We start from the raw sequence: 15,210 nt of genomic DNA on the forward strand, positions 1-15,210 counted from the left end.
CATAAATCCTTTCATAAACAGCAAAATCGAGTTTATTTAAAATACCAAGAATACATGATAGTAATTATTGTATATAAGATACCTTAATTTAATTTAATGAGACAACTAGTGCATGTTCTTTTTAATATAATGTGTTTGTATAATATGGTAAAGTGTCTAATTACACTGACAACTATTTTCCTGGTATCGGACAAAACTTTGATACGTTTCTGTTTTTTTTTAAACACGTTCTTTCAGCTATTAAATGTGTAAAGCTCATTAAACGACCTAACTTGTTGTACTGGAACTTGTATAACTGCATGTATATTCAAACTTTTTGAATAACAAGAAAGAAATTATTTAACAAAACTTTTTTTGAAACGTCATACTGCGGAATTATTCAGCTTGTGCATTTTTCATTATTGCTGGTACATTATAATTACTGGAGACTCCTTTCTTTTGTTTTCTTACCCGGCGTTGACCACTGCTAACAAATATGCCAGGAGGACAGAAAAATCGAGCAAGAGAGAAAACAAGTCTTGGAATAGGACATGGCAGTAAAAAACGAAACATGGCTGCTCCACATAAACCCATGACAGAAAACAATAACAGATCTGGTGAGTCAGTTATTGATTTAAGGAATATTCAAGGACCTTTATCCGAAAGGTCGAACACATGAATTTTTCACAGAACCGTCATAGCCTTGAAAAAGTATTCCTAATCAGATTGGGTGTTATATAGCATGAAACGAAAGAAGAACATTTTGAAGTTTTTTAATTTTTCTCAATCAGTTGAACATTTCGACAATAAATGTCTCTTCAGTGAAACTCGGAGAGACTCATATTTGATAATCCAAGCCTTATTCAAAATATGAAGAGCTTATGAACCAAAAATGACAAAAAAAGTATATCGAAATGTGTTATAAGAGACAAATGTATGATTCATTTTTACAATGTCGCACAATCTTAAGTATCCACACTTGGACAAGAGCTTTTATGAAATATATGAGTGTTTTGCTTAAAAAACAGGACCAGAGTTCCTTGAGCAGGCAATGTAAAAGCAAACGAGAGATAATAGTTTCGGACACAACAAAAACAGAGATAAGGAACTGATGATGAGCAATTCGGACTGCGCATCGCAAAAATAGCTCAATCATCATTATAAACCAAGACTAGTGGTAGTATTACATAATAACAATAATGCGAGATCAAGGTCAAATTAATGAAGATAAAGCGTGTCTAAGAACCAAAAGTGACCGCTTCTTTCCTTTTTTCAATCTTTAATTATAGCAATCCAAACTTTACGAATCTTCCCATTCGGTTTGGCTACAGCGGGGAATGGAGACGGTCATTTGAGGTTATTTCATTATCTATCTTATCCCGAAAATACATCCATAATTTTTTTTGAATGGACTTAATCCCGTCAGATAGTATTTTTAAAGGCACTTTCAGACAGTCTTTTTAAGTTTTGGTATATATTTCAGGGATAGATTAACTCATAGGAAACAAAGCGTGGTCTATTTATAGGTTAGACAATACTTGGTCATGTTTTATGAAGATTTAAGCCCAAGGCGTTACATTACATTTCCAGAAGTATTACCTGTGTTGGACACCTTTGATAACTATTGGTATCTATTATCGTAAAGGGGTCACTATCAGGTAATTCAAGTAAAGGTTGCATGACCTGATTGTGAAATTAGTGCACACTGTCATGTTATTTAGTTATTCTTCATTCGGCCTGAATATGAAAAAGTAGAATAACAACAAATCTTAAACGCCGAGGAAATTCATCAACAGAAAAGCTCAAACACATCAACCGAAAGAATAACAACTGTCATATTGCTGACTTGATACAGGATTTTTTAAATTTAGAAATGGCGGATTAAACAGCTAGCTAAACCTCTCATTTTTATGACAGTCATATACAATTTTAATAATATTGACAACGATGTGTGAGCACAACAAACAGACATAATAGGAATGAAGTATTTGCAATCGGATTTTCAACACATAAATCGATATATATTTCTTAATTCAAATCAAGGGGATAGACTATTTAAGTTCTTTTATTTTTGATATTACGATATATTTCTTGATCTATATTTTACTATTATACTTTTTTTTGTGTTGATTGACGTCTGATCATAATATATTTCTTATTTAAATTATCAGATTAAGGTTTTCGTAGAACTTCTTTTCATGTTAGTTTCGTGATAGACAAATGATAGCTAATGTTATAGATAAACATGTTTGAACAGTAAAATTATGTTATTTAAACTATACAATAGTTTGTATTGAATTTCTTTAAAGCCTAAGATATAGTGTGCACATATTGTTTGATTTTTTACATACCGTTGATCAGCTGTGTAAAAGGTGTTATCTGAAATATGTACCATGTAGTGAAAACAAAAGTAGTTTCATAAAAAGGGGAATTTTAGAAGAGAAATTTATTGAAGGGATTAAGACAGATACGATGAGTGAAAAGGAAGGTATTTTTAATTTATTTAGAACAAAAAACGCCAATTACATTACACTTCCTGGTGGGTTTGGAATCAACATGATTTTTTGAAACACAAAATATATAACAAAGACTTTGATTTGAAGAAGTATTGATTTCTGTTTATGATGATAGATTCCTCTAAACTCTTTGACAACTTATAGCTTACTTTGTTCATTCTCTGACACATGTAGGGTTACTTAATTGTAAAAGCATTTTTTGATAAAGTTTTGAGAAAGTGCTAATGAAAGCAAATGTTTCTCTCATTCTCATGTTTTATGTTGCTAATGCTCTCTGTCATTATTGTTGCATGTAAGCGTTTCTTTTATTTAAAGTAAACTAGACCAACATGTTACGGAATTTGTTGAACTGATCAGGTGTTTAAACTATTTTCAATAATATTGTGAAATTGAATTGAATCTTACAATTGCCTTAAGAGCATGAGCATAAACCATCACATGTACACTTAGGTTTACGTTGCTTATAATGTCTTGGATAGAGAACCGCTGCTTAAATGGAAGCTATCGAACGAAGAGTTCAAAGCGTTTCAGTTGCAAAGTTAAGTTGGAATCATCTCTTCGCAAGTTTATAGGACGCCAGCATGATTGAAATAATTGTAATGTAATATCATTTCTCTAATTTTTGTTCTATTTTCACATTTCCTGACCGGTGTGAGAAAATATTTCTCCTCACTAGTGAAAAATCTGTTCTCGGCAAATGATTGGTTGAAATTTAATTGTGACGTTGAATTTTTTGTTTTCTTCTGAATTTTCCTATTATGACGTCATGAAAAAAGGCGACCATGCATGATGACGTCACATCAAAAGTACACAATTTCCCTCAAATCTTTGAAAAGGAAGGATAAAAATCATAAGAGAAACAGATTCCATCACTGTAACTCGTGTAATACGATATGTCTCCACTATCAACAGTTAAATTTTAATATTTATAAAGCTCGGCAAGCCTCGCGCTTTAAATATTAAAAGTTAACTGTCTCGAGTGGAGAAATACCGTAATACACTTTTTTCAGTTGTGGAATCTATATATAACCATGGATATATTCCGTATTATCTATTGTCCTTAATTGTAATTTTGGGTTTAGACTTATGACCAATGACATGATGATTAAATATTTTGTAGACAAATGTTTTCTTTTTGTCTTTTTTCTAGGGTTTTGTCTGTAATTCTTTGACTGATATATTATGATTCTCCTTTCTGTATCTTTCTCCTTTTTTAGATGTAGTAGTAAAGAAGAAAAATCAGTTTGAACCGATAGAGGTTACTTGTCCATCATGCAGTTCAAAAATAACAACAGAAGTTACCTATGAACCTGGATTATCATCATGGATGGCTTGTTTAGTTTGTTCTTATTTGGGGTATGTTTTTATGATACTTAAATTTAAGAACAAGAAAAATGAAAACAAAACTTTATAAATTCATGTGCCCGAGGCGCTTTTCTAAATTTATCTTCATTCGGAGTTTGAAAGCCAAATATATGAAAGCCAAGGCTCTATAAGAATTGAAATAGTCGAAGAGGTATATGACAAAACAAGGACCTGCATAACTATCCAAATCCATGTATGGTAAACATAACCTGAGGAGTTTTAAAATAATCTATAAATCCATATACGGACAATTCAAGAAAGGTTTGTTATAACCCATATCAGTATTATCCATCACTGATAGTCCCCAAGTAGCGGTATCGACCCAGCGCTGTTACTGTAAATAACGCTATCATCAAGGACATGGATAAGCTACACAAAAATAATTCAAACAAAGTTTTTTGCAGCAGTTACAAATATAAACATACAAATGCTGCTGTTTTAGGGGAGTGTGGGAATCGTTGAGTATGACATTTATAAACAAACACATGTAACAAAAGAAAAGCAGAAATCGCATGCATTTTATGTTTAACGTCATTAACATTATTGTTAATACACTATTCAATTTGTCTTCAAACATTGATTGTGATAAATTAGGATTATAAACACTCAAAAAGAATACAGGCGTAATGCATTTTTTGACATGAACAAGATTATTGTAACATTTTTTTTTTTTTTATCAAAATATCTTTTTTCTTTTACTGCATTACTAGTTAATTGTACATGTTTTATGGAACAGCGTTCTTATTTGTACGTACTTTTTTAAATTTTGTTTTACTATGCTTTCATACAACATCGCAAACAACTTTTTTTGCACGCCATGTGAAAAAGACTTTATAATGTTTATAAAATGAAATAATAAATACATTGCAATGTTAAAAAAATCTAATTTCAGGTTGGTTCTTGGATGTTGCCTGATTCCGTTTCTACACAAACGATTTAAAGATTGTGTACATACATGCCCAAACTGTAAACAAATAGTCAAGAGATGTAGCAGGCTAAAGAGCAAGAAATAGTGTGAAGAAGTAGAAAAATACATTGATTTCAGAGTGCTGAAAATAATGTTTTTATTATACATTTTGGTAAAATAATTGTTTTAATGTATTGAAGTATTTAAAATACATACCTTGTATGAATAGTAAATGTTGAATAAACGTTTTTATTATATGTAAACCATAACGGCACTTTTTTGAAAATGTGAAAAAAAAAATAAAAAAAATAAAAGACAAATTTTAAACAAGAACACAAAATCATTTCAAAAACCTCTCCAGTATTTTTGTAGCAATACTTAGTATGATATCATTTATTGTTTACAATTACTCTCCATATATCATTCATTTTCTTTCTGAAATGTGTTAAAATATAAAACTGTGGAAACTTGGTTTAGGTTTATCATAAACGTTATCTCGTAGTTTCAACTGGAAAAGATAAATAACACACGTTTTTTTTTTAATGATAAAATGATTAATATTTAAAGGCAACAGTAGTTACCGGTTTTCAAAAATGAAAACAACTATTGAGAGAAAAAAAATCAGGGTTACAAACCAAAACCGAAGTAAACACATCAATTATAGAACTAACAATGAAACAACAGGAAAATTGAAGGGCAACACAAACAAACGCAACCACACATAGAAATGAACCATTTGATAACAACTACGGTATTCCTGACTTGGTACATGACATATAATGGCAAAAATGGTGGGTTAAACCTGGTTTTATGACATGTCAAACCTCCCGCTTTATGACAATGTTAAAAAACTATACCAACATATCGAAAAAAAAAACATATTTTGACTGAAAATTCAGATAAGATTTGATGGTCACGTTTAATAAACTTTGTTTAAATAAATATAGTTTTCTAAATTAAAAGGTAATACTGGTCATATAAGAAGGGGTTTAATGCAAAATTTACATAGAAATAAACCCTTTTCATTTTAAATTTTAGAATTGTTAATAAGACTATAATGATCAAATATTGTGACCGTTATGCGTCATTTGATATCTTAATTATAATTAATCAACCATATACTTACGCGTAGTTTTCATTGTATTCTATTAAAGTTAAGATCAGAAGTCAAAATACATTTGAGGTCTGCTCTGTAATAATGACATTATTCTTGAAAAAACTTCGAGTTACCTTTCTTTGATTAGGATATTTTGGCTTTTGAAATGATGTTATACTTCCATGACTGCAGTTATAATTCCGTTGACTTTAAATGACAAATTCAATAAGTTTGCTTTTATGTTCCAACTTACTGAATTTCAAATTCCACAAAGATAGCTGTTTAACATTTGAATCTTAACTATCAGATTAGACTTTGTGATTTTATAAAATTAAGTTAGTGCATGGTGATTTTATACATTTTAAAATCATTCGGTCTAATATTTCCGTGTAAGTGTTTGTCATGATTGTCATCCTCCGTAACCCGTTGACTTTAACAAAGTTGTCCCCTAAAACAAATAGGTAAATTGGAACCAAACGTGGTATCAATTATTATTTGGGTACATTGTATCTTGTTTACGAAATGGGTAATATAGTCCCCCTCTGTCAACCAACATTGCAGCAAAGTGAACATACAAGTATTTTCAATTACCTTCAAACCTGTTAAACACAAATATAGACAATCTGTCGGAAGTAAGTAAACATGTCAAACTGTCTGTTTAAAAAACTTGCTAGACGACTCCCAAATCGGACCCTTTGCATTAAATGACGTTATTTTTCCATTTTTAAAAAAAAATTCTAATACCATAATAGAACATATAGATACAGAGCAAATTGCAAAAATTATCTACAAGACAAGATCGGCAAACCAGTTAACATTTTGGATATTTTCGGTCGATTCCTTATGGGAGTTATGGCTCCTTAATGACGATTGATAACATATTTAGAATTTTTGGCGAAAATTATAGCAGATAAAAGGAAACTGGTACCAGCTGAAATGATAAGCATTACAAAATCAAGAAAAACAAAATTTAAGTCATTAATTATATTGTAGTCAATAATGTTGGCGAGTCCATTGCTGAAGATATACATATATTCAGTTGAGCATTGTACACTCTTTGTTTTTGTTAGATGTATTTCTACTTGTATCCATTTGATGAGTTACGCCTTTTCCCACTGACTTTTATAGTTCCTTCTTTTGTTGTACTGTTACACCAGTGTCCCAGGTTAGGGGAGGGTTGGGATCCAGCTAAAATGTTTAACCCCGCCGCATTCTGTGTTTATGTGACTTTCCCAAGTCAGGAGCCTGCAATTTAGGGGTTGAGATTTCCCGCTTTAATTGTTTTACATTTGTCGTTTCGAGGCCTTTTATAGTTGACAATGCGGTATGGGCTTTTGTCATTGTTGAAGACCGTACGGTGCCCAATAGTTGTTGATTTTTATGTGATTCGGTCTCTTGTGAAGAGTTGTGTCATTGGCAATCATATAACATCTTCTTTTTGTTTAATATAAGTCATGATCTTTATAGCCGCCAGCTCTATTGGTCTAGACTAGAGAATGTTTTATTTGTTAGTTTAGCTATTCATGTCTTCCCAAGTATTTTTGATTGTTTACTTATTTCCTTTTTGATAAACGATTTTTAGACTTAATAAGCAACGATCAAATAATAAAGAGGCAGTATATTCCTTGGAAATTAAACTCAATGCAAGGCAACCCACAGACAATATCATGCACTCTCTATACATTAACAATGAATAAATCATTTAAACCCGTTCAGTTTTGTATATTTCCTTATTGTCGTCAAAATATTTTCTAAGAAAGAATGCCGAAAAGGGTATGATTGACAGAATTTTATTAACGCTTTGGTATATGCAAATAAGAATACTAGTAGGTCCGATATGACTGTTTGTTATAGAAAACTGTTTTAGCCCTTCTGTAGTAATTCACTAACAAAGATCATAAATATAACTATGTATCATTTTTCTTTCATTGTACTTATTTACATTTATTCTATCTAAGGTCATGTTTACTTAATTATTGAGACTTATTTTATCGAATTCCTATTTGAGCTACTTAACACTGTAAAACTGTAATACTAGTCATACAATTGGAATAGCAAGACTGTTGCTATATATACAGAGGGAATTAGTGCCAATGCCCCAGATCTCATTCCATTTGGAGTCCATTATTTGCGCTCTCTACTGTTGTGTTTAGTGCCGGTATGGACATTGGATAAATCATTATAAATTGCATTGTTATACTTTATGAATAAATAATTTAAATAAAATTGATTCACTTAATTATGACTTTTCAAGATACCAGGTTTTTTTCTCTGTTTGATTTGTGAATTTGAATATTTATAGTATCGTGTTTTTGCTACTACTATTTACCTTCGTCTCTTATTGGTTGGCATGCATTCATATGTCCTCTGATTTACAAGTCTTCTATCAAATGAAATCTAACTGCCCTCTTTGAACCTTTTTATTTTTTTAAACATGAATATAATTGAAAATGTAACAAGCAAAAGTCTTCGACGTTGTAGGTAGCATAATAAATACTGATAATGGATGATAACCTACAATTATCCCGATCATCTCACCGATTATAGGATTCTCTGACCCTTATAATGTTTACAAAAAACTATATCTGTTTCTATATTCTTTTTCTTATTAGGGTGGCTCATCTTACGTGTCATTGCTTCATCATGGGTCAGTCAAGTACACATAAAATTTAATAAACCTACCTTTAAAATTCTAGTCAGCTAAATAATATGATATCTCAATTATTTTTTGGATATTTCATCGTTTCTGTTCTACAACAGAAATGATCGAGAAAGGCATATGCACTCATTAACAGTTTCCTTTTATGCCTATATAACTATTTGTATTCATTATTTCAAAAATAATTGTGTTATGATTGTAGTGAGACAATTATCAACTAGCCAGTAAAGGCAGAAATTATGAATGACTAACAATATGTATATGTATCTTTTTAGTTTTATAGAATATACCAACGGAACTCTCATCTTTGTTTTTTTTTCATTTCAACTAAGTATACAACACCATAAAAAAACTAACTTTTCACTATTTGTTTACTAGCTTAACAATAAAATATCATTTTTGTTTTTAGATTTGAAAAAATAAGTTTTGAATAATAAATTCAAATAACAAAATAAAAATCCATGCAATAAATCTAATATTTTGTGGCATATCACATTCAAACATTTTAAGTTGACTTTATTTGTTCACAATTTTGGAATAAAGATAACATAAGGTCAATACAAGCAAATATATACATTCAAGTTTAAAATTAGTTTGACCCAACCTGTTAATCTACATGGCCAAAAATCCATCGTACCAAACCATGTGTAGTTTCATATTTTGTGTCTTTTATTGTATATATATAAAGGAAGATGTGGAATTATTTCCAATGAGACAACTCATCACAAGAGACCAAAATGGCACAGAAATTAACATCAACAGGTCACAGTACGGCCTTCAACAATGAGCAAAGCCCATACCAAATTCTTAGATAAAGATTTTTATGCATCAGGGCGAGTTTATATGTTGGTGGTTGTGTAGCGATTTTAGTTGTTTCTATATGATTTTAGGTAGTTTCAAAATATGGAACACTTATTGGATCTTTATGAGTTGTAAAATAATTTAAATATAGAAAACCGAGAGCCAAAACTGAATGGTAGGAAAGTTTTATGTCGGTGTTAGGCTTAACAAATCTTTCGTAAAAAAATACAAATAAATGTACAAATGCCAAATTAACAATCATTACCAGTACAGAAATCACTGTAACATGACTGATAGTAATAGATATAGGAAGATGTGATATGAGTGCCAATGAGACAACTCTACATCAAATAACAATTTATAAAAGTAAACCATTATAGGTCATTATATGGCTCACACCGAACAGCAAGATATAAAGGGCCACAAACATTACTCGTGTTAAACCATTCAAACGGGAAAATCAACGGTATAATCTATATAAAAAAGAGAAACGAGAAACACGTACGAACTACATAAACAGGCGACAACTACTGTACATCAGATTCCTGACTAAGGACAGGTGCAAATATTTGCAGCGGGATTGAACTTTGAAAGGTTCAAAACCTTCTCCCTTTTCTGAAACAACTGTATAACATCACAACATAGAAAAACACAGTAGTAGCTGTCTACCAAAATATTAATAAGAGAGGATATATCTTATAAATCCTTCTTTTTTTATTTATAGAAACCACACTTATATATTAATTTAGTTACAAACATCATAAGCATGTGGAAGATATACTAAAGATACTATAGGAATCATAATCAAACTCACAAATTAAAAAACGTACTGAACATTCATTTACCTTATTTAATAAGAGCAAAAATAAATGAAAAAAACAAAATGTAGTCGAACATCATGAAAATGTTCAGTCATCAGCGGTCAAGCTGTTACCATTTGTTTTTTGTGGAGTTGTGCTCAGTCTTTAGTTTTCTATGCTGTGTCTTGTGTACTATTATTTGTCTGTTTGTCTTTTCCATTTTTAGCCATGGCGTTGTAAGTTTATTTTCGATTTATGAGTTTGACTGTTCCTCTGATATCTTTCGCCCCTCTTTTGTTGAAAACTTAATAGATATCATTTTTTTTACAAGTTGCAGCTATTGATCAAATAAGTAAAACTGTATCTAATTTAATTGTATAATATTTAAGATAAAAATTCAGGAAGTTGGTGAATCTTATTATTGCCAATTCATTTTATAAAGAACTAGGAAATTATATTGCGCGTATATCAGTTTAATTATATAAACAGTTCTCTTTCGATTGTGTACTGGTATCTATCCCCTGACCGTTGAACCATTTAATAAAATTTGAAGGTGTTTGAAAAATGTTTCATCCTTCCTAAATAAAAAGTATGATAAGAAAAATACCAAACTGCAAGGTAAATTCCTTATCAATAGCAAATCTTAAGCTAAACACATTAAACGAATGAAAAAGAAATGTCATTTTCCTCAATTGGTACACCCATTTCCGTAGGTAGAAAATGGTGGATTAAACTTGGTTTTACAGCTAGCTAAGTTTTACACTTGTATGAAAGTCGCATACAATTCCAAAGTATTACAAGTTTTGTTATTCGATTGTCACTGATAAGTCTTATGTAGACGACAAGATCGTCCTGCATATTAGATTTAAGCTTATTATTTTTTAGGAGTACTAGAACACACCCGTATTAATGTGGGTCCGTGACGACTGAATTAAAGTATATAACTATGCGTAAGCCTTATTTTAGTATTGATATTGTCATCTGATAAAGTCATGCCGATTAAAAGATACACAGTTTTCTCTGCTTTCAAATCTTTCTGTTTGAACCGCTCGACCTGGAACTTATCAATTATTGGTACTATTAATTATTTGGAAAACAAAAGGTCCTGGAATGGAGTATTTTTAACCAACAGCAATGTCCTATATAAGTTATAAATAAAGTGAATTCTTTGATTCGCTGTTTTACGTCATGCCCGCTAACAAAGTGAAAACTGTACCTATACGCCTTACTTATAGTCCAGATTTTTAGTATTCGTATTGTTACCTAAGATAGTCTTACTGATTAGAATACTACAATAGGGAACAATTTGACCATGATTTAATTTAGTAGTGACAACCCTGTGATTATGACCCGTGTATATAGCAAAATCCTAATTATACCGGTGGCCTGTCAGATGTGGAACGTGCAGATAAGGTAATAGGTAACAAGTGAATATACTATGGGTATCGGTATCAGATTCGACCCGGAACTTGTTAATTGTTGGCAATATTAATTATGTGGAAAACAAAAGGGTCTGGAGTGGTGTAATTGTTAATCTACACCATTGTCCTATATTAGCTATATATAAAGTTGAATTCTTTGAATTTTCGTTTTTACCACATAACGGCTGACAAATTGGACCTCGTTATTTTAGTATTATAGATTGTTATTTAAACGATGGCACAAACATAACATGTTATAAAACTTCAACTAAAATAAAGAAAACAGAAAAATATATTCGTTAGAAGTAGTTTTCTCAATTTCTTTATCAGGAATGCTCAAAGCCAAGGATGTATTAGAAACAAAACTAATAGTTTTAGAACCGGACAGCACGTATTTAATTATCATGTTTTGAAAAATTATTTTGATTTTAGTTATTTGTTTAAATATTTTAACATCCTGTAACATATTTAGTTTCCATATCTAATTGAATGAAATATTTTATTAAAACTATGACGTCATCACAATAACCAATAAAATATCACGGCTTTTTAGTCAAATAAACGACATGCTATATAACAATATTAAATATTAACACAAATTCTCTTTTCTTTCCTCTTAACATCAATCAAAGACGTTACTTTCCTACAACGTTTGTATTTGGACAGATATATCATATGCCTAGCGTATCATCTAATTTCCAGACAACAAATTATTCCCATTAAAAGAGAAATAAACTGATTCCGCATCGTCAAGCGTCACAAATCTAATTCCGAGCAAGTACAAATGAAACTAATAATCTTGGTATTTTGGATATTGTTTTTCTATTAATAAGACATTATTTTTGATATAATATCTAATCATTTGAATTCCGATAGATCTAGCTAAGAACACAAATAATATAGATAAATAAGTGGTATAACAGTTAAGCTTGTATATTTGCTTTTTAGGAAACAATTTTGAACAATGCGCATCAAACTAATTAATTACTAAAATAAGGCAACAGTAGTTTACCAAGGTTCGCATCTATAATGTATGATTTAAGTGCGACATGTGTTTCTATAATAACTTTCACCAAACAAATTCTCGAACCATACGTCTGTGAAGTCAATAACTGAAAACTTTGCTGGGCTATAGAATAAAAGATACCAATACATAACTTCCAATTTATAGAATTTATCGAAAAACTAAGGATTTTCTTATCCCAGGCATAGATTACTTTAGCCGTATTTGGTACAACTTTTTGGAATTTTGGATTCTGAATGCTCTTCAACTTTTTACTTGTTTGGCTTAATAAATATTTTGATATGAGCGTCACTGATGAGTCTTATGTAGACGAAACGTGCGTCCGGCGTACTAAATTATAATCCTAGTACCTTCGATAACTAATTCAAACAACGGTGTTGACATGAATATCAATTATATTGTCATTTTTATAAATTTCCGGTTACAAAACTTTGAATTATGACAAGAACACAAAAGTGTATAAAAGCACAATAACACAATACATTGATGGGATGTATAAGTAAAGAGTCACGTCATATGTCACAAAACCAGGTTCAACAAACCATTTTTTTCTTAAAATGTACTGTACCAAGTTAGGAACATGGCAGTTGTTCTCTTATAGTTCGTTTCTGTGTGTGTTATATTGTCGCTCAGTTTTTTGATGCACTTAAGTGTTTTATTGTAGTTAATGTGTTTCACTCGGTTTTAGTTTGTAACCCGGATTTGTTTTCTCTAAATCGGTTGATGACTTTCGAACAGAGGTATACTACTGTTGCCTTTATTTATATGTATCAAAGTAAAACAAAAAAGGCATTGAGACAAAGCACATTAGCAAATATGAAAGACAAGAAAACACAAATTATCGTAGAATTTAGATTTTTCACAATTTCCTAATCAAACCTTTAATTTTGGCAACAATAAAAAATTGATTCATGCTCATATCCAAACACAGTAAACGTGGAAGAAAGTACTCTCTTGTACTTGATGTCAACATGTAACATTATCAAAATCATAGTGGTAATGATAGAAAACTATAATTTCATTGCGGAGATACCTTCAGCATTCATGCTCGTAAACAAAAGTATTAGAAACCAAGTACACGGCCGACACTCGGCTAACCGAGAGTTTGGTCGGTTAATCTATATTGAGTATGCGGCTATATCGGCGGTTGGTCTGTTAATCGGGTTGGTTATACGTCTGTTAAGAGTAAAACTCACAATTTAATGTTAAACTCTGTTAAATATACAGATTTTTGCCATATTATGAGAACCACATCAAAAAAAGAAAAGTGTCTGACAAAATGATATCTATCATAGAACATTTTCCACCAGTAAAATAAATGCATAGCCTGCGCAGTTTTAAGTAAAACGAAAAGGCGTCTCGCAAGTATGTGTTTTTTATGCTTGTACGCATAGCAATATTTTGGATAAAAGGCTAAAAAACATTTTTATATATGATTTAAAGGACACAAAATAGTACTTTGGTTCTAAAAAAATAATTGTCATTAATAAATATTTCATAATTGTTATATAAGTTGAGTAATACCACATTTTAATGAATATTAGGGGAATACAGTCTGTTAATGGGTTGGACAATTTAAATCGTGTCAGTTAAGAGTTATTTAGCCACGACAATAGTCTAACTACCTTTAGTTTATATTTTCACATTGAAAAAATTTAAAATCAGATGTACTTGTGACGAAAAAATTACAATACGGTGCAACAGTATCCCTATAGAAAGAGAACTTTAATTTTAATTTTATTTCTTTGCATTTTATTGAAGGGTGTGTCACTTCAATATAGCGTTATATGGACTGATTGGCCGCTCAAATTCGCACGAATTTATTATTTACGCCAAGTTTTCAATCAGCATTATTTTTTTTGTGTCTGTTCAAAGTCTGTAACATCTATGAATCTGTCATGTGTTGCAATGCAGCTGGTTAAATTCCATGCGTTTTCTTTGAAATACTTAGGCTTTTCTACCTCAGGAATAGATTACCTTATGCTGGCGTCACACATTAGCGTATAGACCGGCGTGCACCAAACGTTCAGAGAAAATTGACAAAGTCGGTATACGTTAGTTGCATGCCATAGGAACGCTTAGCAATCGTTCAAAGCGCGTTGCATAAGTTTGTAGTACGTCGAAATACAAAGGTAAAATTGAGAAAGGAAATGGGGAATATGTCAAAGCGACAACAACCCGACCATAGAGCAGGCCAAGGCCACCAATGGGTCTTCAATGTAGAGAGAAACTCCCGCACCCGTAGGCGTCCTTCAGCTGGCCCCTTAAACAATATGTATACTAGATCACACAAGACTAACAAAGGCCAGAGGCTCCTGACTTGGGACAGGCGCAAAATTGCGGCGGTGATAAACATGTTTATGAAATATCAACCCTCCCCCTATTCCTCTAGCCAATGAAGGAAAGTAAATACGCTTGATGAACGGTACAATCCCAGGAAATTTGTATGCAGCATAAAAAACATACAACATACGCCAACATACGTTTCTAGTACGCCCAATACACGCTTAAAGCTCGTTTTGCACACGTTACAAATATGATTGACAGGTTAAATGCATCCAAAATTACCAGCGTATTGGCTGCGTAAATGATTTTGAACACACCAGTGCTATACGCTGATGTGTGACGCCGGTATTAGTTGT

The 15,210-nt window shown here is 31.4% G+C and overlaps 1 protein-coding gene across 2 annotated transcripts; it reads left to right on the forward strand.

Annotated features, from left to right (window-relative positions):
* Positions 1 to 285: 285 nt before the first annotated feature.
* On the forward strand, positions 286 to 5,022 carry LOC139488478 (LITAF domain-containing protein-like). 2 transcript variants are annotated; one of them, XM_071274105.1, is made up of 3 exons: positions 286 to 596; positions 3,719 to 3,851; positions 4,753 to 5,022. In XM_071274105.1, exons 1-3 carry the CDS (start codon positions 476 to 478, stop codon positions 4,871 to 4,873), a joined length of 375 nt encoding a protein of 124 aa, XP_071130206.1. In that variant the 5' UTR covers positions 286 to 475; the 3' UTR covers positions 4,874 to 5,022. The 2 variants fall into 2 exon arrangements, with proteins under 2 accessions (XP_071130206.1, XP_071130204.1); XM_071274103.1 differs by having other exon boundaries at positions 287 to 596; positions 3,713 to 3,851.
* The last annotated feature ends 10,188 nt before the right edge of the window (positions 5,023 to 15,210 follow it).

Source organism: Mytilus edulis, chromosome 9, assembly GCF_963676685.1.
Source record: "Mytilus edulis chromosome 9, xbMytEdul2.2, whole genome shotgun sequence".
NCBI lineage: Eukaryota > Metazoa > Mollusca > Bivalvia > Mytilida > Mytilidae > Mytilus > Mytilus edulis.